The sequence below is a fragment of the Coenobita brevimanus genome, chromosome 112 (genome assembly GCF_032717465.1).
Source record: "Coenobita brevimanus isolate Jiangsu-jjx chromosome 112, ASM3271746v2, whole genome shotgun sequence".
NCBI classification, from domain to species: domain Eukaryota; kingdom Metazoa; phylum Arthropoda; class Malacostraca; order Decapoda; family Coenobitidae; genus Coenobita; species Coenobita brevimanus.
In genome coordinates this window covers 5758665-5783349 of record NC_137065.1, presented here as the reverse complement: position 1 = coordinate 5783349, position 24685 = coordinate 5758665, and the positions used below count along the sequence as shown (strand labels likewise).

The window sequence follows — 24685 nt, the reverse complement described above, 5'->3', positions numbered from 1 at the left end:
CACCATCCCTCTCTCCATTACATGTGTTTTTGCTTCTCTCATCACCCCGTCCATAAATTTATTGAACAACCATGGGAACATCACACAACCTTGTAGCATGCCCACATTGGTCATGAACCATTCTTTTAGATGCCCATTTACCCCTACACAAGCCTCACTACCACAATAGAAATCCTTGATGGCACGTAGCAGCTTACCATCTACATGGTACATGCGCAAAACCTTCCATAATCCTTCTCTGTCTACTTTGTCGTATGCGTTTTCCAGATCCATAAATGCCACAAACACCTTGTAGTCCTTCTCACAAGCCTTCTCCACTATCTGTCTTGCTGCAGATATTTGATCCACACATCCTCTGCCACTCCTAAAACCACCCTGCTCATCACTCACTAGGACTTCTGATATCTCTCTTACTTCTTTATTATATCTTCCATATACCTTCCCTACAACACTGAATAAACTTATGCCATGATAATTCTTGCACTCACTTCACTCACCTTTATTTTTGTACAGGGGTATTATCACAGCCTTTTTCTACATAGCTGGCATAGTTTCACTCATCTATGGCTTCTCACATATCTCCAACAAGCACTTCATTCCACACGCTCCACTACACTTAACCCCTATGCGCCGGTTGACGTGTATAGTCGTCATGATTCTGGGCACGGAGCAATGCCGGTTGACGTGTATAGCTGAAAGCATCTTCCCGCCTCCCTTTAAACTTTAACTTATCCTTACTCATCGACGGGACCACCTGGAGACGTGGAGATACTTTCATTTGAAAGAGTAAGAGTTGGTGAGTGTTATGAATCTTTAATTTTGTCTCTAGCTGTTATAGTTTGGCAGATATTAGGTTTTGAAGTAAGGGTATTTTTTTTTCCAATATCATAGAAATCCCCTGTAGGGAGGAGCGTGGGACATAGGGAAACCCTCGGCGTGTAGGGTTAATTATCTTTGCATACACCTCAACAACCCCAGCTGCTTTCTCATTTTTCAGTAGCTTCACAGCATCCTTTGCCTGTGCGAGTGTCATGTTTCCTGCCACTGCATTCCTTCTCTGCACACCCCCAAAACCAGTTATGTTTATGCTCTCTCTATTCCCATCCATCAAGGTTTTAAAATATTAATTCTATCTGGTCCTTACTTCATCCCATTGGGTTAATAATATACCACTTACATCTTTCACACTTTCACATTTCTTTCCGCTGTCAGTTCTACATTTCCGCACTCCTTTCCAGAATAACTTCCTCTTTTCAGAGTAATTTGATGGTGATGAATGGAATATCTCAGATTTGTTGTATGCTGATGGTGCAGTGCTACAGTACTTGCAAATACCGAGCAAGAACGTGGTAGACTAGTGCCGAGTTTTGCTGATGTTTGTGAGCATCGTGCCTTGAGAGTAAATGTAGAAAAGAGTAAAGTGATGGTAATCGAGTGAGACGGTGACTCCCAGCATGATGTTACATTGAATGAAAAGAGGCTGGATTGGTGAGAGAGTTCAAATACCTGGGCACAGTGATAGAAAAGAGAGGAAAATGTGGAAAAGAAATGGAAAGTAGAGTGACACAAGGAAGGAAAGCAGCTGGTGCTATGAAGGCCTTGATAAGAAACAGAGGCTCGAGTTTTGCAGCTGCGGGAGGCTTACGTGAAGGAGTGTTAGTGCCAACCTTTACGTATGGGTGTGACTGTGGTGTGGCATGAAAATGAAAATTGAAGAGTGAGAGCAGTGGAGATGGGACTGCTGAGAAATGTGGAGTACAGAGAGTGGATAGGATATGAAATACTGTAAAGTGATTTGTGAAAGACATGGATTGAGGAAGTCTGTGGACACCAAAATTGAAGAGAACGTGCTGAGATGGTATGGTGATGTGAAGCGAATGCATAACAATAGAGTGGTATATTTGAGCGAATTTGAAGGAGGGAGGAGGCAAGGTAGGCCAAGGAGAAGGTGGAGGGATATGGTGGATGGGTGGGTGAGGAAGAGAGGTATGGAAGTCGACAAGGCTAGGGGACTGACAAGAGATCGAGCTGGCTGGATCAATGTTGTGAGAAGAAATGCATGATCAAGGATTTGGCACCCCTTGTTAACATGACAACGTTTGGATTGAGTCTATCGGATACGTTTATGTGAAGCTACAGAATGTGGTGAAAGTTTTTTGGCGTATCAGATAGAGCCAGGATGCTGGGGGCTTGAATGATGAGTGAATGGAAGCGTTGCCTATTGCAGTGTTCAAACTTGGTGTGTCTGGACGTTGCTTCTCCTCACCCTGACCTAGGGTGGGAAAGGAGGTCCGGATGATGATGATGATGATGATTGTTATTTTCTTCCTAAAGCATCGTAATAATGATGATAATAAAAAATAATTGGTTGGTGGGGGCAATCACCATCCACTCACATGATGTAGTGCTGCTTTGGGTGTCTGCCCTTTCCTCTCTCCTTCCTTCCTCTTCTGTCTTTCTTTTCTTCATTCTTTCCTCTTTCTTCTGCGGACGGGTGACTTTACATTCCCTCTTCTGAGTTTCTTTCTTTTATTCTTGCACACACCTTCCACATCCCCCATCTGCTCCAATCTATATTTTCCCAATTGCTTCTCCACTTCCCTCTTATGTTCTGCCTTTTTTCCATCCTTTTGTAACTTTTCCACTCTCCTTGTATGTACTACTTCCTCCTGTCCTTCCCTTCTTCTATTTCTCCATTTTCTCTGGACTTTAATTCTGACCACCACTTGGTGGTGGTCAGAAAGTCCACTCCCCGACACATCTTCGCATACTTTCATCCACACACACATAATCAATCATTGCCTTCCATTCATTCAGTTCACCACCCTCCCTTCTCGTCACTCGCCAAGAAACAATAATAACAACAATAATAAAAAATAGACTTCCTTGGGCAATAACGGTCAGTGAAAAGCTTGAATCAGTGTTAATATTCCTTCCCGTTCTTTTTTTAGTACAATGTTGTCATTAATTTTTGCAATGCTCTGGTAATGTACTAGAACTTAATACCGTACTGGTTGGTAGTGTTTATATGTTATTATTTTTTATTTTTTTTATTTTTTTAAGGAATGCTTCATAAAGAAAACTGCAGCTTTAGTTATTTGTTCTTGTACATAGTTCCTCGATATAACATACGGTACTACAGCATTACTCTCATTTCATTTAAAAATTAAAAAGACTCCATACAAAATACAGTTACACTTTGTTATATGTGGGATGTTGTGTAATCTTACTGCTGGTATGCTGTCAGAATTGGTAAAGTTCAGTGCTGCTTCAGGGAACTCAGTTTTCAATATCTTCATTTAATACATACAATTAAAGTATAGTAATGAAAAAGATAATCTGATTTGCTTTTATACAAAAAAGAATGTATATTTCTGTACTAAAAAGTGATTATTGAGGGCATAGTCAGTACATTGTTCATGTGCAGTTTTTATGTTCTTATGTTGAATCTAGACATATTGATATAAATACAGTAACTTGTAGCATGTGTTATAAGGTATAATACAGCTTAATCTTGCACAGGCATTGCAACAAGGTTCTGGAATGGAAGCATGTAACTGGATCTCAATGACGGATGAATAAAGTGAACTGGAGGGAGATTGCAGGAAAAAGCTTAAGTTAGTTATTCCTTTAACATTTTGGTCATGGTTGATGACATGTGAATGAGGCTATAATACAATAAGGTGTCCAGAAATGCGAGGTCCACTGGGTATGTATTAATGTTTGTGATTTTTCTCTTTATTCAGTATTTATGCCCACAGTACCATACGAATGTGAGACCTTGATTTAACGTGAAAGCAAAGTCAAGAGTAAGAACAGTGGAAATGGGATCATTGGGAAATGTTTATGGAGTGTAGCAGTACATTAGTGTATTGTACCCTGTTTTTAGGGCAGCCTACATTGACTGTAAACCAGGAAATCATTGACAGCTCTGGGTGGTAATCTTATAACTAACCAACACGTGTTCTCTAAGTGACAACGAGTGGGTTGGTGGAGGGTTAGTGTCTCTCCCCGGAAAACAACTAACTAAATATACGAATATGAAGCCTCGGACTAGGACTGACCAACAGGTGACTATTAAGGACCAAACAAAGGACATGGTATGGATTGCGACATGGAATGTAAGGGGTGCAATTGATGAGGTGAAAGAGAGAGAGATTCTCCAGGTGCTAGAGGGTGCAAAAGTGAATGTATGTGGATTATCTGAAACTAAATGGAGAGGAGAGTGTGAGAGAATGGGAGTATGGATGGGGTATATACAGAGAAGTGGGTGAGAATGAGAGGGCAAAAGATGGAGTGTGTATTGTTGTGTGCAAGAGGTGGAAGGAGAATATAAGAGTGTATGGATCAGTTGGCTTAAGGATTGTGTAGGTAAGGTTGAAAGTTGGACCACAAGTGTGGGCAGTTGTTTGAGTGTATGTGCCAACGCAAGATCTTGCGAGCAGAGTGAAAGAAGAGTTCTGGACAAATGTGGAAGCGTGCATGAAAAAGTTTGAAAGGAATGAGAGAGTGTTTTTGATTGGAGATATGAATGGACAAGTAGGGAATGTGAAGGTGGATGGAGTAGTTGGTGAGTGGGTGGCCTGCAGAAGTGGATGAGAATGACGGTGCTCTAGTGCACATTTGTGCTGGGAGGGTGTTGGTGATAGCCAGTACCCTCTTCAGACACAAAGTGATTCCAGGTATACGTGGCGAGTGATGAGAAGGGTGGGTGGTGAACTGAATGAATGGAAGGCAGTGATTGATTATGTGTGGGTGGGTAATAGAATGAGAAGGTAAATGGATGCAAGAGCATATAGAGGTTGGGGTATTGGACTTTCTGAGCACCACTTGGTGGTGGTGAAAGTTAAGGCAAATGGATGCAAGAGCATATAGAGGTTGGGGGAGTGGACTTTCTGACCACCACTTGGTGATGGTGAAAGTTAGGGTTCAAATGAAATGGAGGCATAGAAGAAGGAAAGGACAAGAGGAAGTAGTTCATACAAGGAGGGTAGAAAGGTTGCAAGAGGATGGAAGAATGGCAGAATATAAGAGAGAAGTAGAGGAATGATTAGGTAAGTATGATGAGGGAAGTGGAAGGTGTGTGCAACATATTCACAGAAGAAATCGGTGCAGCATGTGAGGTGGTGTGTGGGGTGAAGAGAAGATGAAAGGGGGTGCAAGGAACAGCATGGTGGAATGAAGAGGTGAGAAAGGCTGTGGCACAAAAGAAGAAAGCATATAGTGAGTGGATGAGAAACAGAGGCGTGGAAGAAGTTGAGTGATGGAAGAAAGAGTTATGTGTAGAGAGGAAATGAGAGGTGAAAAGATTATTAAGAGAGCGTAAGAAGAGAGTAGATGAGGAATATGGAAGGAATTTGAGTGTAAAGTGGTGGAAATGTAAGAAAATGTTCTGGAAAGAGGTAAAGAGAGTTAGACAGGGTGTCAGAGAAGTAAGTCGGGGAGTGCAAGATAAAAATGGTAGATTACTCATGGAGAAGGGAGAAAAAGTGAGCAGATGGAGAGAACAATATAAAGAATTGCTGAACATAGAGAATGAAAGTAATGTGAGTATAAGTGGCTGGAGAATGGCTGGGAGGATGAGGGATATGAAAGGAAGGGAAAAAATCAGTAGAATGGAAGCTGTTGAAGCAGTGAAGAAAGTCAAATTGGGGAAAGCCCCAGGAATTGATGGATTGTGTGGTGAAATGCTGAAGCATGGGGGAGAAATAATAGTAGAATGGATATGGATGTGCAGATTTGTGGTAGGGAAGGTATATGGAAGAATTATTATGAAGAAAGTACAAGAGATATAAGAAGTTCTATAGGCTTTCTATTTTATGAAGGCAGTTTGGGTGGGGCCTCCTAAGACCTCACATCACTAGCTTTGTTGCCACATCACCACTGCGACATACGTGTAATTACTCTTGCTCACCTCTCTCTCCCTCTCTCTCTTTCCTATTTTAAGTTAATAACTATTTATAAATGAATTTTAAATACTCTGCACAGATGTAATTAAAAAAAGCTATAGTATAGTATAAATCCCATAAGACTTATCAACGTTGCTTTTGCGATGTCGCCAAGAGCAGTGACACAAGGGGTGTGCAGGTCATACTCGGTCAGATTCCTGCCATGGAAGCTTGCCCATCAAAAGTCAAAACAAGAGAAAAAAATAAAGAAAATAAAATAAGAAGCAGTTAATAAAAATATTAATATGAGAGAGAGAGAGAGAGAGAGAGGCACGTGTGTGGTGGCGATGTGGCAACTGAGCTAGTGGTGTGAGGTCTTAGGAGGCCCCACTCAAACTGCCTTCATAAAATAGAAACCCTATAGTGAGTGATGAACAGAGTGGCTTTAGGAGTGACTGAGGATGTGTGGATCAAGTATGTGCAGTGAGACAGATAGCAGAGAAGGCTTGTGAGAAGGACCATTAGGTGTTTATGGCATTCATGGATCTGGAAAAAGCATGACAAAGTAGACAGAGGGATCGTGGAAAGTTTTGCACATGTTTGGTGTAGATGGTAAGCTGCTAGGTGCTGTCAGGAGTTTTTCTGATGGTTGCGAAGCATGTGTAAGGGTTAATGGTCATCTGAGTGAATGTTCATGATCGATGTGGGCGTGTGACAAGGTTGTGTGATGTCTCCATGGTTCATCAGAGAAATTACCAATATGCCGGGAATCGAATCCAGGACTCTCAGGTTAGAGCCAGGCAGCATACCACTAATGCTGCCTGGCTCTCACCTGAGAGTCCCGGGTTCGATTCCTGGCATATTGGTAATTTCTCTGATGATTTTTCCTGTGTAAAAATACAGGTTCTCTCTTCGTCCCCATGGTTGTTCAATATATACATGGATGGGGTGATGAGAGAAGTAAAAACATGAGTAATGGAGAGAGGGATGGCATTGGTAATGAGTGGTGATAGATGGAATATCTCAAATTTGTTGTATGCTGATGATGCAGTACTGCTTGCAAGTACTGGACAAGAACTTGGTAGGCTAGTGCAGAGTTTTGCTGATGTCTGTGAGCGTTGTGCCTTGAGAGTAAATGTAGGGAGGAGTAAAGTGATGGTTATTGAGAGAGATGGTGACTCCCAATGTGATGTCACAATGAATGGAGAGAGACTGGAATTGGTGAGAGAGTTCAGATACTTGGGTACAGTGATAGAAAAGAGGAAAATGTGCAAAAGAAGTTGAAAGTAGAGTGATACAAGGAAGAAAAGTGGCTTTTGCAATGAAGGCCTTGATAAGAAACAGAGGCTTGAGTGTTGCAGCTGGACTAGGCTTACATGAGGAACTGTTAGTGCCAACTTTAACATATGTATGAGACTATGGTGTGGCATGAAAATGAAAAGTCAAGAGTAAGAGCAGTGGAGATGGGACTGCTGAGGAATGTATGTGGAGTACAGAGGGTGGATAGAATACAAAATAACGTGATTCGTGAATGGTGTGGAGTGAGGAAGTTGGTGTACACCAGAATCGAAGAGAGTGTACTGAGATGGTGTGGTCATGTGGAAAGAATGGATGACAATAGAGTGGTGAAAAAGATATGCATGAGCAAATTTGAAGGAGCAAGGAGGCGAGGTAGGCCAAGGAGAAGGTGGAGAGGTATGGTGGATGAGTATTTGAGGAAGAGAGGTTTGGAAGCCAGTGAGGCCAGGGAACTGACAAGAGATCGAGCTGGCTGGATGAATGTTGTGAGGAGAAGTGCATGATCAGGGATTTAGGCACCCCTTGTGAGCATGGCAACGTCCGGATTGACTCAATTGGATACATTTGTGTGAAGCTGCAGAATGTGGTGAATATTTTTGGCGTATCCGGTAGAGCCAGGATTCTGGGGGCTTGAATGATGAGTGAATGATGAGTGAATGGAAGCGTGGCCTATTTGGATTGAGCAACTCTGTGCTGTCTGGACATTGCTACTCCTCACCCTGCCCTAGGGTGGGAAAGGAGGTCCGGATGATGATGATGATGATGATGACAAAGGAAGAGGGGAAAAAGAAGTGTGTGGTAATGATAGGGGCATTTGTTTTCATAGTGTAATAAGAGAAGTATATGGTAGGATACCTACTGACAGAGTTAGGGAAATAAAAGGAATTAGTTGGAGAAGAACAGGGAGATTTTAGGAAGGGAGGAGGTTGTGTAGATCAGATATTCATTTTAGGTCTTTAGTGGAAATATTTCAAGAGAAGGGAAAAAAGTTGTATGTTGCCTTCATGGATTTGGAGAAAGCATATGACAGGATGGATAGACAAGGAAATGTAAAGTATTAAGAGCATATGGAGTAAATGGGAGGTTGTTGAATGCTGTGAAGAGTGTGTATGAGGGTGCTAAGGCTGTAGTGCCTGTGGACAGTGAACTGAATTAATTTATCTGTTTGAAGGTTGGATTGAAATAGGGATGTGTCATGTCTCTATAGTTATTCAATCTGTATATGGATAGGGTTATAAAAGAGATACAAGGTGGAGCAGTGGATGTTGGAGTGGCCCTAACGAGATAGGGCAGTGTGTGGAAACTCCCTGCATGGTCGTTTGCAGATGATACTGTGTTATTAAGTGAAGACAGAGGAGAGCTACAGGGCTTGGTGGATGAGTTTGGACGAGTATGTAAGAAACGGAATCTAAAGGTGAATGTAAGGAAGAGTTAAGGTATGGTCTTTGAGAGAAATGAAATCACTGAATGTACAGTGAGGTTGGATGAAGAGGAAGTGGAAAATGTGAATGCATTTAAGTACTTGGGTAGTGTGATGAGTAAGGATGGAAGTTTAGCAGGTGAAGTGCTTGAAAAGGTACAACAAGGAAGAAAGGTTGCTGGTTCTTTGAAAGTAGTGATAAGAAACCGGGAAGTGAGCATGGAAGTGAAAAAGTTGCTCCATGACAGTATTGTAATACCATCTCTAACGTATGGAAGTGAAGCTTGGACCTTGTTGGAGGGACACAAGTCATGAGTGAGAGCAGTGGAAATGAGTTATTTGAGAAGAGCATGTGGAGTGACATGGAGAGACAAACTGACAAATGAGGAAGTGAGGGAACGTTGTGGTGTGGATGTGATAGAGAGCATTAGGAGAAACACGTTGTGTTGGTTTGGCCATGTGGAGAGGATGGAGAGTGACAGACTGACAAGGAGGGTGCATGTGAGTAAGGTGGAGGGGGGGACAGGGAGGGATAGGCCAAGGATGAGATGGAGAGATGGAGATGAGAGGTATAGGAGAGATGGGGGTGTGAGCTTGGAGCAGGTCAGCGAAATGGTGGGGGATAGGGCGACGTGGAGGTAATTTGTTTGTGGTCACCCCTTATGGGATTAAGGTGTCTGGCAATTGGTAGATAGATGGATAGTTTATGGAGTGGAGGTGGTGAGTAGGATAAGGAATAATATAATTCTGAAAATATATGAAGGAAGTATGATGACATCAGGATAAAACAGAGTGTACAGTACGTGGTTAAAAAGATGTGAAGTAAAGAAATTTGCTGATAATAGAGTAGGGGAAAGTGTACAGTACCATACTTAGAGTATAGTCACTTGGGGAGAATGAATGTAGGTGGAATGGTGAAAAACATATATGGTATATCAGTAAATTTGAAGGTGAGGGGAAGCATCAGAAGAAGGTGGATGGATATGGTAAATGAGTGTTTAAGAAAGCTAGATGTAGTGAGGTTGGTGAATCTAGGGAATGGACTGGGTATGTAACTGATTGGATGATTTGTGTTTGAAGAAGCACATGAAAAGGGTTTGGCACCACTTGTTTTTTACTTGACAGTTGATGGATTGACTGTATTTGGCAAAAGTATGTTAATCGTATTGGTGATGAAATACAGTACTGGATACCAAATTAAAATGCTAATGGTTAGGTCTTTGAGGTAAATTCAGGATTCAAGGGGCTTGAAAGGTATGTGAACGAGTATCTGAGACATTTCTTTAGGCAAGCTGTTGATGGTTCTCTCTTTCTTGCACTTTCTGTCTCTTAGTTTTCTTGATCCTATGTCACCCTGCCCTTAGGTGAGGGAAAAAAAAATGGTCGAGATGATGATGATGGTAATGATCTGAAGATGTGCTCTGAAAATGTATAAGTGTCTGTGCTTTAAGTTGAAAGGGAGAAGGGGAGAGGAGATCAAGAATGAGCTGGAGGAGTGGAGCAGAGATGTATGTGAATGAAGGTGGTGTGAGTTGGATAGAGGACAGCTTGATTTTTGAGAAGAGGGTAACACTGAGGCAGTTGTTTGTGGCTGTCCTCACTGGGACAGCGACCTTTGTCAGTAGACAGATAGGTATATTTTCTCTTTTTGTTTGTCTGAAGGTACCCTCTGTAATGTTAGAGAAATGAAGAACTTGTGCTCTTTCTTGTGTTTTCCCTGTCACCCAAAGATGAAAATATGATTTGACAGAACAGTGTATCTGGTCTTGCCCTTGTGTGCAGCAGTAATGTGGTTGACCTTGCTATTTGTTAGGTCCGGGCGAGGGGTGGAAATAAAGGAGGGGTTTAAGAGGGCCTCCATCACCATCCCTAAATCCTGGTAACTATGTGGTGGGTTGTATAGTCTGAAGTTTTACCAGAACACGTTCTACCTGCTTGATGGACGCTACTGACACTTTGGTCTGTATTTTTGTGGGCTTAGAATCCGTACTAGTTCCTCTTCCTTAGTGATTTGTATTGTAATGTACCCTTACTTCTAATGTGATGATCCTTGTATTTGATTCTTGCTATCAATGAACAATTTTTATTCATTTTAGGGGAGACACTTATGGGTTGAAGGGCTATTGAGGTCTGTATCTAATCCCTCCAGTTCAAAAGTCTCCCCTATGCTGAAAAAGTTTGTATTAAAGAAATCATGTCATTAGATTGAAGGGATTGGTATTTCGTTGTATGACATTCACATCTTTGTATTGTTAACATTGATTATATTGATAACTTTCATGAGAATTCTAAACATTTGGCGTTTTATTTGGATTTTCCACCAGTTACTGAAGTGCAAGTAACTGACCAAAAAATGGGTTTCATAATTTTGTATTTGCTGTTACCTTGTTATAATCCATGGTAAAGAAGAGATTCTAGAATTTCTCTTAAGCCCACAAGATATGGCCCATTATCTTGTCTTGTTTGCTGTTTTGCACATGGTGATTGTTATTCTTGATCTCATTGCAAGTTTTCATATGCTAGTGAACATAAACTTGTTGTATACTAATAACATCCTGGGGTTTTATTTAATATATTTTGCATAAGGTTGATGAATGGCACACTGTATATTGAAATGTGATATCAAACATTGATTTCTCATGTGGCCTATGAACCTCTTTTGGCATGCTATAAGATTTAAGACTAAGACTTAAAGTTAATGTGATTGTACAGATTTTTTATCACAAGCAGTTTGGGTAATTCTTTCAATTTTTGTTGAAGGATGATTTTTAAAATTTGTTTTTATAATATATATGTTATTCCTTGTGGGTAAATAGTGTGATTAATGAAAGTATGGCTGGTAAACAAAAGTTTTCCTTTTTGTAATGAAAAGTTATTCAGAGAATGTGTAGTCAGTGTGACCATGCTGTTCAAAGAACTTGCAGTGTCATTGAATTCTACATTGCAATTGCCATGATTATGTACAGTGCATTTAATTGTGCTTTACAGTTCAGGATGCACCATAATTAACTGCTTGAATAATTAATAGTTACTGTTATTGCTTATATCTTAAGATGATTAGGTGAAACAGGCTGTGGCACAAAAAAAAGAAAGCATACAATGAATGGATGAGAAATAGGGGCTTGGAAGAAGTTGAGAGGCGGAAGAGAGAGTTATATGTAGAAAGAAAGAGAGAGGTGAAAAGATTAGTAAGAGAGAGTACGAAGAGAGTGGATGAGGAATTTGGAAGGAATTTGAGTGTACAGTGGAGGGACTGTAAGAAAATGTTCTGGAAAGAGGTGAAAAGAGTAAGACAGGGTGGAAGTGAAGTTAGCAGGGGAGTGAAAGATAAAAATGGTACTAGTGGAGAAGGGAGAAAAAGTGAGCAGATGGAGAGAACACTTTAAGGATTTGTTGAACGTAGAGGATGGAAGTAATGCGAGTATAAGTGGCTGGGGAATGGCTGGGAGAAGGAGGGAGGTGAGAAGACAGGAAGAAATCAGTAGGATAGAAGTTGTGGAAGCAATGAAGAAAGTTAAATCGGGGAAAGCCCCAGGAATTGATGGAGTGTGTGGTGAAATGTGAAGCAGGAGGGAGAGATAGTAGTAGAATGGATGTGGAAGATGTGCAGATTGGCCTGGGAGGAAGGTAGAGTCCCGGAGGATTGGAAGTCAGGTATAATTATTCTCTTGTACAAAGGATGGGGTTGTAAAGGAGGTGCAAGGTAGGGCAGTGGATGTGGGGGTGGCCCTAATGAATGAGGGTGAGATTTGGAAGCTTCCGGTGTTGCTGTTTGCTGATGATACAGTATTGTTGAGTGAAGATGAATGGGAGTTGCAAGGTTTGGTGAATGAATTTGGGACAGTGTGTAGGAGGAGGAAGCTGAAAGTTAATGTAAACAAAAGTAAAGTTATGGTGTTTGAGAGGAATGAAGTCACAGAGTGTGCAGTGAGGTTGGATGGTGAGGATATGGAGAATGTGAGTGCATTCAAATACTTGGGTAGTGTGATGAGTAAGGATGGAACTTTGGGGGATGAAGTACGTGAAAGGGTACAGCAGGGAAGAAAGGTTTTTGGTACACTGAAAGCAGTGATGAGAAATAGGGAGGTGAGTATGGAAGTTAAGAAGTCACTGCATGATGGTATTGTGATCCCTACCCTGACGTATGGAAGCGAGGCGTGGACCTTGCAAGAGGGGAACAAGTCAAGAGTGAGAGCAGTGGAAATGAGTTACTTGAGAGGAGCATGTGGAGTGACGTGGAGGGACAGGTTAACGAATGAAGAAGTGAAGGAACGTTGTGGGGTAGATGTGGATGTGGTTGAAAAGATTAGGAGAAATACACTGAGGTGGTTTGGACATGTGGAGAGAATGGAGAATGAAAGACTGACTAAGAGGGTGTATGTAGGTGAGGTGGAGGGAGGGAGAGGGAGGGAGGGGTAGACCGAGGATGAGGTGGAGGGATGGAGTTGAGAGGTATATGAGGGAGGGGGGGGTGAGTTGGGGGGAGGGGAGTCAAATGGTGGGTGACAGTGTGACTTGAAGGCGTTTTGTCTGCGGCCACCCTTTGCGGGATTAGGGCGTCGGGCTATAGATAGATAGATAGATAGACAAAGGAAAAGGGGAAAAAGAAGTGTGTGGTAATCATAGGGGCATTTGTCTTCTTAATATAATAGGAAAAGTGTATGGCAGGATACTTATTGACAGAGTTAGAGAAAGAACAGAGTAATTAGTTGGAGAAGAACAGGGAGGCTTCAGGCTGGGAAGAGGTTGTGTAGATCAAATATTCATTCTTAGATCTTTAGTAGAATACTTACTGATAGGGTTAGGCATATGACAGAGGAGCTAGTTGGAGAAGAACAAGGGAGATTTAGGAAGGGAAAAGGGTGTGTAGATCAGATATTTGTTCTAAGATGTTTAGTGGAGAAGTATCTAGAGAAGGGAAGGAAAGTGTATGCTGCCTTCATGGACTTGGAGAAAGCTTATGACAGAATAGATAGGCAAGGTATGTGGAAGGTATTAAGAATATATGGAGTGGAGGGGAAATTGTTGAGTGCTGTGAAGAGTATGTACGAGGGAGCTAGGGCTACAGTGCGAGTGGATGGTGAGCTGAGTGAGTTCTTCGATCTCAGTGTGGGACTGAAACAGGGGTGTGTGATGTCTCCATGGCTGTTTAATATATATATGGATGGGGTTGTAAAGGAGGTGCAAGGTAGGGCAGTGGATGTGGGGGTGGCCCCTAATGAATGAGGGTGAGATTTGGAAGCTTCCGGTGTTGCTGTTTGCTGATGATACAGTATTGTTGAGTGAAGATGAATGGGAGTTGCAAGGTTTGGTGAATGAATTTGGGACAGTGTGTAGGAGGAGGAAGCTGAAAGTTAATGTAAACAAAAGTAAAGTTATGGTGTTTGAGAGGAATGAAGTCACAGAGTGTGCAGTGAGGTTGGATGGTGAGGATATGGAGAATGTGAGTGCATTCAAGTACTTGGGTAGTGTGATGAGTAAGGATGGAACTTTGGGGGATGAAGTACGTGAAAGGGTACAGCAGGGAAGAAAGGTTGTTGGTACACTGAAAGCAGTGATGAGAAATAGAGAGGTGAGTATGGAAGTTAAGAAGTCACTGCATGATGGTATTGTGATCCCTACCCTGACGTATGGAAGCGAGGCGTGGACCTTGCAAGGGGAACAAGTCAGAGTGAGAGCAGTGGAAATGAGTTACTTGAGAGGAGCATGTGGAGTGACGTGGAGGGACAGGTTGACGAATGAAGAAGTGAAGGAACATTGTGGGGTAGATGTGGATGTGGTTGAAAAGATTAGGAGAAATACACTGAGGTGGTTTGGACATGTGGAGAGAATGGAGAATGAAAGACTGACTAAGAGGGTGTATGTAGGTGAGGTGGAGGGAGGGAGAGGGAGGGGTAGACCGAGGATGAGGTGGAGGGATGGAGTTGAGAGGTATATGAGGGAGGGGGGGGTGAGTTGGGGGGAGGGGAGTCAAATGGTGGGTGACAGTGTGACTTGGAGGCGTTTTGTCTGCGGCCACCCTTTGCGGGATTAGGCGTCGGGCTATAGATAGATAGATAGAATAGATAGATCTTTAGTGGAAAAGTTTCTAGAGAAGGGAAAGAAGTTGTATGCGGCTTTCATGGATTTGGAGAAAGCATATGACAGGGTGGATAGACAAGGATTGTGGAAAGTGTTAAGAATATATGGAGTAGATGGGAAGTTGTTGAATGCTGTGAAGAGTATGTACGATGGTGCGAAGGCTGCAGTGCGTGTGGATGGTGAACTAAGTGAATTTTTCTCTTTGAAAGTTGGGTTGAAACAGGGATGTGTCATGTCTCCATGGTTGTTCAATCTGTACATGGATGGGGTAATAAAAGAGGTACAAGGTAGGGTAGTGGATGTTGGAGTGGCCCTGGTGAGAGAGGATAGTGTTTGGAAACTCCCTGTACTGTTGTTTGCAGGTGATACTGTGTTGTTGAGTGAAGACGAAGGGGAGGTGCAAGGCTTGGTGGATGAGTTTGGGAGAGTGTGTAAGAAACAGAATCTAAAGGTGAATGTAGGGAAGAGTAAAGTGATGGTCTTTGAGAGAGGTGAAATCAGTGAATGTACAGCGAGGTTGGATGGTGAGGAATTGCAAAATATGAGTACGTTTAAGTACTTGGGTTGTGTGATGAGTAAGGATGGAGGTTTGGAGGGTGAAGTGCTTGAAAGGGTACAGCAGGGAAGAAAGGTTGCTGGTTCTTTGAAAGCGGTGATGAGAAACAGGGAAGTGAGCATGGAAGTGAAAAAGTTACTACATGACAGCATTGTGATACCAACTCTAACATACGGAAGCGAAGCTTGGACTTTGTTGGAAGGACACAAGTCAAGAGTGAGAGCAGTGGAAATGAGTTATTTAAGAGGAGCCTGTGGAGTCACATGGAGAGACAGGCTGACGAATGAGGATATAAAGGAGCATTGTGGTGTTGATGTGGATGTGATAGGAAGCGTTATGAGGAACACACTTAGGTGGTTTGGCCATGTGGAGAGGATGGAGGGTGAAAGACTGACGAAGAGAGTGTATGTGAGTGAGGTGGAGGGGGGAAGAGGGAGGGGGAGGCCGAGGATGAGATGGAGGGATGGGGTGGAGAGGTATATGAGAGAGGGAGGTGTGAGTTGGGAGCAGGGCAGTGAAATGGCGGGGGACAGGGCGACTTGGAGGCGATTTGTTTGTGGCCACCCCAAACGGGATTGAGGCATCTGGCAATAGATAGATAGATAGATAGATTCAGACGTTACCATTTTGTAATGATTATTAATGCAGTGTTATTCAGTTCCCTTACATTGTACGGTAAAAGTACTAATGTATCTGCAAATGTGTATAATACAGAACTAATTTAAAACACAGTGACTGCTGGCAAGTAAGGGATTTAGGATAATGTACAGCTACAGCCACGTGGATTAAGTTGCCTTATATAACACTGCTCTTATGAAAATAAAATGCTTTACCTAATTGTAATATACTACTCAGGAAACGTATGAAGTTGTCATATGAGTCTGCAACAAAATATTATAATGACAATACTTATCCTTTTTCTGGTTTTGAGATTATAATCCCTTAGGTATGGTTGCATCTTCTTTATTGAATTCTCATGCGTTCCAGATAATTTTATTCATATTACCTGTATAGGTAATTTTTCAAAGTTTAAAGGATTAGATGTAGCCATCTTTAACCCTTTGAATCCTAGAAGTCCATCTGAAATCAGATGAAATCTGGCAGTAGTACATAATACATTCATGAACAGAGTGTAGGGAATATATATTTTTTCTAATGTTCTTGCCTTTACCAGACAGTTGTATTCAGCCGATGGAAATTTTTCAGAGAGGAGGGGTAAGATATAGCCATGATTAACGACATTAATACTGGAGGCTTTTTAAAATTTGGATAAAATTGTTTGGTGTTTGCATGATTACAGTTAAAAAATGTATTCATTGGTGGTAATAGAGTAAATTATGAGACTCAGTCTACTGAAGAAGTTACTTAATGACAGAATTTATCACAGTACTGTATTGCAATTCTGTTTTTCGTTTTTTTTATATCCCTGTTTGATAACCAAGCTTCTTCTGCAGTGTACTAAAGTTGATAATTTCCGTTGCTCTTTAAAGTTTGAATACAGTAGCTTAGCCAGGCCTCCTGTGCCTTGAAGAGGGCAATGTGGAATTTGCAGTTATCTGTTTTATCTCTTTCACATTTATGATTGCTTGTTGGAGTTTATTCTTGCTACCCTCAAACTTTCTTCTAGTGAAGGGGTTAATGAAGTTTCTTTCCATCCTCTGTAGGTTGGAAAAGTCTCTAATGCTGAACAGTTTTGTTTGATTGTAGCAAAAATAATATAAAACAGATCATTGTTGTGAAAGAGTTGACATTTGTAAAGCGAGTACAATCATTTGGTAGTGGGAAAAATAATATGCCAAATACTGTACAGTACATCATTTTAATGAAATGTTTAAAGTGAACATTTGTATTGCTTTACAGTGCTAGTGACAAGTTCCTGGATGGTGGTCTGGTGAGTAACAACCCAGTGCTGGATACCCTGGCTGAGATTGAGGAGTGGAATATGGCGGTCCGTGCTAAGGGACGAGAGGATGAGGTTTTCACACCCTCAGTTGTTGTCTCCTTGGGATGTGGTAAACCTCCTGTTATGCTGGTAAGATTTTTTTTCTTTTTTACCTGTGCCAGTGAAGTTGGAGAAGGCTTTGTATTAACCTGTGAGTGTCTGTCCATCAGTCAGTTTGTGTACAATATACTACAGTAATCCCTCAGTTATTGGGACAGCCTCTATCTGGACCATCCATGATCCAGATGCTGTAATCTGGCTAGTCAGAACCATTATTCATACATTTTTTCATTTTATCTGAACAGAATGCTTGCATCTGGGTGGAAATTATGCCCTTGAGAACATTTTTGCCTGGCTGGGCTTTTTTTTTTTTTTTTTTTTTTCCCCCCCCCCATGCTTTTTAGGGTTGTGGTGATTGCCTGCCTGTGGTTGATGGGTCTGGTTGACCATAATTAATACTTGACTGTGGTTTATGGGTCTGCTTAACCAGATAGAGTAGTGCATAACACCAGGAATAAGTGTTGTACAGTGTACTGTAATGGCCTTTTACAATGGCCTTCAAAGTTAGGGTATGTACAAAGGGGGGCCAGGGGAGAGGTCCACTATCCTGACGGAGCCACTATCAGAACATGCCTTTGGCTCTATTGTGTCGGATCTGTCTGTCTATCTATTGCCAGACGCCTCAATCCCGTTTGGGGTGGCCACAAACAAATCGCCTCCAAGTCGCCCTGTCCCCCGCCATTTCACTGCCCTGCTCCCAACTCACACCCGGATAATTGAGGGATTACTGTATGTCTCAAAATTTTTTTATCTGATTTCAGTGAAATCTGGTAGATAGGTGGGCAGTGGGTCAAGAAAGAGTTTATTAGATTTTGAGTTGATCTGGATGTGGATGAAGAAATAAACTGTAACTTTCATTGCCTTTGGCAGAGTTATGTACTTTCTAATATTCTCTAACAGGGCAAACTAAGACTGTAGAAATATTTGATTGACTATGTGAGACAGTGAAAGTATTCTTCTGTAGGAAAGAGCAGTTACATTAGTAAATTACAAATTTTATTGGTGTTGGTGGAGATATACATTTCTGAGCACTCTGTTTTCTGTTTTATTTGTGTGACTCAATAGTCCATTGCTTGAGGCTTAGCAATGTGTGCCACAGCATATCACCACTTGGGCATTAATACCCACTTTCCTTATTGAATACTTGTTAGAATTGTCTCATTCAGGAGGGAATGATACTAGCAGGGATATTTTATGTGATGTCAGTGGGGTGTGTGGAATATATGTAAAGTTTTCAGAGAAATTACCAATATGCCGGGAATCGAACCCGGGACTCTCAGGTGAGAGCCAGGCAGCATACCACTACACCACGACCAGGTAAAAGTTAACTCACGTTGTCACAATCTTGTAACCAACGTCCCTCCGCCCCCACTGTGGGCATCAAGAGGATGAGTTAACCCCCTGGCACTCGGGCAAGTAGATGCTTTTAATCTATCCCAAACACTTACGGCAAGTCAGAATGAAGAGAGAACCTGTATTTTTTTCACAGGAAAAATCATCAGAGAAATTACCAATATGCCGGGAATCGAACCCGGGACTCAGGTGAGCCAGGCACATACACCACGACCAGGTAAAAGTTAACTCACGTGAGTTAACTTTTACCTGGTCGTGGTGTAGTGGTATGCTGCCTGGCTCTCACCTGAGAGTCCCGGGTTCGATTCCCGGCATATTGGTAATTTCTCTGATGATTTTTCCTGTGAAAAAAATACAGGTTCTCTCTTCATATGTAAAGTTTGTTTTCAAGAAATTCAGGTAATCAGACTTTTCCTATGCCCCAGCCTCTGATTGAACTCATGTCCTTTCAGTCAGCAGATAATTTATCCAGGCATATGACATCAACAGGAATATAATTATAGTTTGTCCAGCTTAACTTGGTTCCTATAGTTTAATGACAGACTACGGTAAGTAAATACTGCAGTTCATTGTCCTTTCCATAGCATTTTCTTGTGACTAGCACCATATTTTAGTGTTCTCTTGTCACAGTGCAGCATTGAAAATGGAGAGATGGCAGTTTTAGGCCAGGTTAAAGTAGACATAGAGCAGTGCACAAACTTAATTCTCTCATGGTCAGGACAACTTTAATATTCTATTCTAGGTCTGCCATATATATATATATATATATATATATATATATATCTATATATCAATATATCTCTATATCTATCTATCTATCTATCTGTCTATATATATCTATATCTATCCATATCTATCTATCTATCTATCTATCTATATATATATATATATTTTTATGTGTTCGACTCTGGGCATAGGCTTCACAGCCTGCTATCAAGGCCCAGCAGTCCTCCTACATACCATACACCTCTACATGTCACCACTTCGGCGCTAACACCCACTGTCCATATTGAATACATGCTAGGGCTGTCTCATACAGGACTGGTGTATTGGTATTAGCGGGGGTATTATTACGACATGTCTGCTGGTCTCCTGGTAGATCAGTAAAGCCTGATTTAATGAAATTCAAATCCTTAAACTGTTCCCTGCCCCAGCGGGGATTTGAACCCGGGTCCGTTAGGACTACAGGCCACCTCTCTACCGATTGATATATGTATATATATATATATATATATATATATATATATATATATATATATATATATATATATATCATCATCATCATCATCATCATCATCATCAGCTGTTTGAGTATCCACTGCAGGACCGGCCTATCTCGATCGAAGTCGGGACAATACAGCCAATGTATCTCTGCCAAGTGGCTTAATGCTGTCTGGTAGAGATTGCATGTAGGGTGAGAAGTGCTTGTAAGTGTAATTGTAGTGTTGGAATGACTTTGGATGTGTGTAGTCTGTGAACCAAATGTAATCGGCCAATGCAAGCCGACTGGGTGCAAGCATACTTTACAGTATGCGACACTGGTTCAAACACAGCACCCCTTGTGTCCACCAAGCAGTACGTGGCCAGGAGAACGCTCCCAAAGTTTATTACCCTGGTGGGGACCTGGAGCGGTGGCGTCTTCGTCGTGGGTCTACCCCCCAGAGGCTGTCGAAGAGAAGAAGACAGCATGGGGGCCAAACCACCGCAAACCCCCCCTGGCCCCTCACGGGGCTCGAGTACCTGGGAGTGGCTTCGGTCGCCCGGGCAAGTACCACATTCCCAACACAACACACACAACAACACTGTTTTTTCTACACCAAGAAATGACTCCCCGGCTGTCATTTCTCAATGACTTCTTCTAGCCAGGGACATTGAGAGCAATCCAGGACCCATCAACAAATACATATGTCCAACACCCTCAAAACCTATCACATCGAGCCGACAGATAAAGGGTTCAGTTCAGTGCAATTCATGCAAGAACTGGACCCATTACACCTGCACAACACTTGCATCCAGAAAACATTACACAAACACCTGGACCTGCTCCTTATGCTCCTTCCCCCCACCCACCAACCCCCCTTCCAATCCAACTCCTACTTCCTTCACACCTCCACAGCCAAACCTGCCGATCCTTCCCACACCATCCAGTCCCTCAACTCCTCCCATTCCAACCCATCCTAATCCACCTCAACCCTTACCTCCATCACAACCTCCTCCTACCCCTTCCCCTCCACCCACACCACCTCCCCCCTGTGCTGCAGCAGCCAACACACATTGCACACACAACATAAACATCCTTCAGTTAAACATAGATGGCATAAACACCAAAAAACAAGAACTCACACAATTCATCAAACAACAGAACATACACATTGCCATCTTACAAGAAACAAAACTACACAGAGCCCAGAAAACACCGACATTTCATAACTTCACCACCATTCGACAGGACCGGGCCGACGGCGGTGGTGGTGGACTTATCACCCTGGTGCACAAATCCATGAACTTTGCAGATACCAGTGCACACACAAAGTCACTTCTCCCCCCACATGACACCACAACAGAAATACAATCAGTTAAAATATGCACTGGTAACAAATCACACATAACAATCGGTAACACATACATTCCCCCCAATCGTCCCCCACAGTACCACACAATTACTCTCCACAGATACACCACATCACTAACATACCCAGCATCATCCTGGGTGGTGATTTCAACGCCAAGTCATCGGCCTGGCATGTCAACAACCCTGACACAGACAGAGGGCTGGTACTACAATCCCAGACAGATCATCTTTTCAAACTGAACAATCTAGACCAACATACCCATATCCCACACCAAGCCCTCTTTCTCCCATCATCTCCAGACATCACCTTCTGCTCCCCAAACCTTGCCTCCACTATATCATGGAGAGTGGTCAAAACCCTAGGTTCTGATCACCTCCCAAGCATCATCACCACCAAAACCAGAATCACCCCAGCTGGCCACAAACACACATACACTAATTATAATAGAGCCAACTGAGAGGCCTTTGTAACTGAAACAGAACAACATTTTGAAACACTAAACAGTACACCTATCACAAACATCAACACCGCTGTGCACACTTTCAATACAGTTATACAAAACGCAGACAAAAGACACATCCCTAGAGACAACAGAAAGAGAGACAACCCCGACTTCACGCCAGAAATTCAAGGCCTTATCAGACAAAGGGACACACTGCGACACTCCCCAACACCCCATACACAAGACACCGTACAACAAATACAAGAACTCAACACTCAAATAAACAATAAAATATCAGAACAGCAAACACTAAACTGGAAAAATTACCTCCAAACACTTGACCACAAAAAAAACATCAGCAAACTCTACAAAACACTAAACAGCATCACACTTTCCAACAGCAACACCACACAATCACATGTTGCCATCACAGCAACAGACACCATACCCTCAAACAAACAACAAGCATGAGAAATCTGTACCAAATTCTCCCTGGAGGCATACCTCTTGACATGAGAGATTTAGGAGTGGAAATATGACGAACAGTTATTGGAAGTCAGCCAGGCCTTCTTGTTGGACTTCCAAATCACCTCAAGATTTTCTTTTACATACCTCACCAGAGCCCTGGGGTTCTCGAATTAGTAGACAAGGCCTGGCTTCAACTTGAAGTAGCCCTCGGCGTTGCCCCTCAGCAGCAGTGTAAGCCGGTCCTTCAAGGCTTAAACTTTTCCTCTGTTGCAAGGAGTGTCTTTGAGGACTTTCTCTTCCAAAAGAGCCCAGTTTCGTCAAAATTTAAAACCTGCTTCGCACTGTAGCCTCCCTCCGTGATGATGTGTTTCAACTCATCAGGAAATGTTACTTCTGCCACTGTATCCTCACTCTCCACCTCACCGTACATCTTCTCGTGGTGGAGATCAGCATGCCTCTTGAAGCGGTCAAACCACCCATGGGTAGCCTTAAAGGTCTCTCTAGCATCAGTATACCGCCTCACCTTGATTTCATCCCATAGTGAGAGAGCCTTAATGCAAATAATTGCCTGACTCATGGGTGCCATCCTCCTATTCTGGTCCTCCACCCACATGTGGGGGATCTGTTCCAGCTCTTTCATTGCAGGCTCTCTCTGGCGGGTGATATGGGAGGCAGATAAGGTTGCAACCTCCCCAGCGGCAGCCTTAATGGCCTCCCCCTTCTTGATGATGGTGGAGGCAGTCGACTGGGCCTGGTGGAGAGCCAAAGCGATAGCACATGCACCCTCACCTTTTTTGTGGCACTTAAGAATATCTAGTTTGCCTTCTAGAGACAGAGTTTTACATACTCGCTTCGCGGGAACATGACCGCACCAACACTAGCAGGCTGCTTACCACCCTGACTAGGGCCTCCACTAGCACCACCACTAGCCCCACGACATGCAGCACCCTTACCGGTAATGATCACACTTATTTAGGCCAAAAATCTCACAAAATCGCACTCCATGAACAACTCGTATCTCCGCTCTACTCAAGGCACTGCTTGTACTCAGTTATGATTCAGTACGATAGTGGCTGGCATAACTTTGGCGATGCAACACGATGCGTGGTGGGTGAGCATAAGAGAGCTCCTCACTCTGAGATGGCCGGTGCAAGAAGAACAATATGGGTGAGCGCGGGGTGAGTGATGGCTGTGGGGGCTGAACAAACATTTCTGCGCATCCTGGGAGGCAGGCAGGCTCAGCTGGCTTTGGGAATGCATGTGATTCAATATTTAGGTCTATCACCTGTGTACCCATCGTTAAACCGGGGCATGGCCATCGTATAGCAGGGTATGGTGGTATTTGTACCCACATCGCTAAGCCGGGGTATTGCATCTAGGGGTATTGTATATCGGGGTATACCTGTACACACATATATTTACATAAATATATATATATATATAGATAGATAGATAGATATATGTAGCTGAGATTGAGTATAGGAGCCTTAAAATATTGATGTTGTTTCATGATCTTACTGATGATTAGGACAGCTCTCATGATCTACTCCAACTAATGCTAGATTACATTCATCATCAGCACAGAGTGAGTTGTAGGGGGCTGAAAGTGTTTATACTATTTCCACTTCCACTTTTTTAAAAATGGGATGGTGCTGTTATTTTATTTGAGCTGATGCCAGACAGTATTATTCAGCTGAGAATGAGTGAGTCATAGGAGCCTAAGAGTCAGATGCCTGTATTGTCAGGTTGATACTGTAGACATCACCATGCCAAGCCTGCTAGAGGTGCGGCGAGGACTGCAGGCCATGTACAACTTGTTCAACGTGCTGGTGGAGCAGGCATGCAGCTCCGAGGGACGGGTGGTGGACAGGGCCAGGGCTTGGTGCTCTTCCCTCCATGTCCCATTCTTCCGATTCAACCCACAGCTTACCCAGGACATGGCATTGGATGAGCATGAGGATGAGAGCTTGGTGCGGGCCATGTGGGAGACTCGTGCATATATGAGAGCTCAGGCTCGCACCCTAGCTCAACTCAAACCCCTCTTGCTTGGCTCTGATCCTGACCCTGTCCCACCTCATCTAGTTGACCCTGAACCCATTATGCCCAATACCCCAGGCAGGGCCAGAGCAGGTTCTCATGGCATGACTACTTTAGATGCAACAGATGCACCACACCGGCATATGTCCGAGGGTAATTCACCTGACGAGGAGATGAGCTTCCACTCCACCCTGCCTGATCATGCTCATCCCCCAAACTTAGAACAGTTACCTGAGGAGGGACCATTGGACTCTCCTACTTCCCCAGATTATGTCTCCAGCAGTGAGGCCCCATGCTCCTCCCCAGATGAGTCCAACCAAGATGTGTAGGATTAGTTCTCATTATCATTTTTTTTTTTTTAAGCTGTCAGGACCTTTGCTTAGTCCATCCTTGTCAGGGAAAAGGTCATTTTGATGATGTGACAGGGCAGCTTACAACATCCTAGCCAAGCCCATTGAGTTCCTTGTATGACTAGTCAGAGCTTCTAGAACTGGGACTTGTAGGGTTCAGTCAGAGGGGACTTCTAGGATTCAGCCTTATATCCTAATTATTAACCTCTTCAGTTT

The 24685-nt window shown here is 42.8% G+C and overlaps 1 protein-coding gene across 1 annotated transcript in view; it reads left to right on the top strand.

Moving 5' to 3' along the window:
• Nucleotides 1-24448, top strand: part of LOC145418066 (85/88 kDa calcium-independent phospholipase A2-like) — a 118011-nt gene extending 93563 nt beyond the window's left edge. Inside the window, exons 13-14 of the mRNA XM_080286598.1 lie at nucleotides 17105-17276; nucleotides 23828-24448. Of these exons, the coding sequence (XP_080142724.1) occupies nucleotides 17105-17276; nucleotides 23828-24448 (793 nt within the window). The remainder of the gene's footprint in view (nucleotides 1-17104; nucleotides 17277-23827) is intronic.
• The last annotated feature ends 237 nt before the right edge of the window (nucleotides 24449-24685 follow it).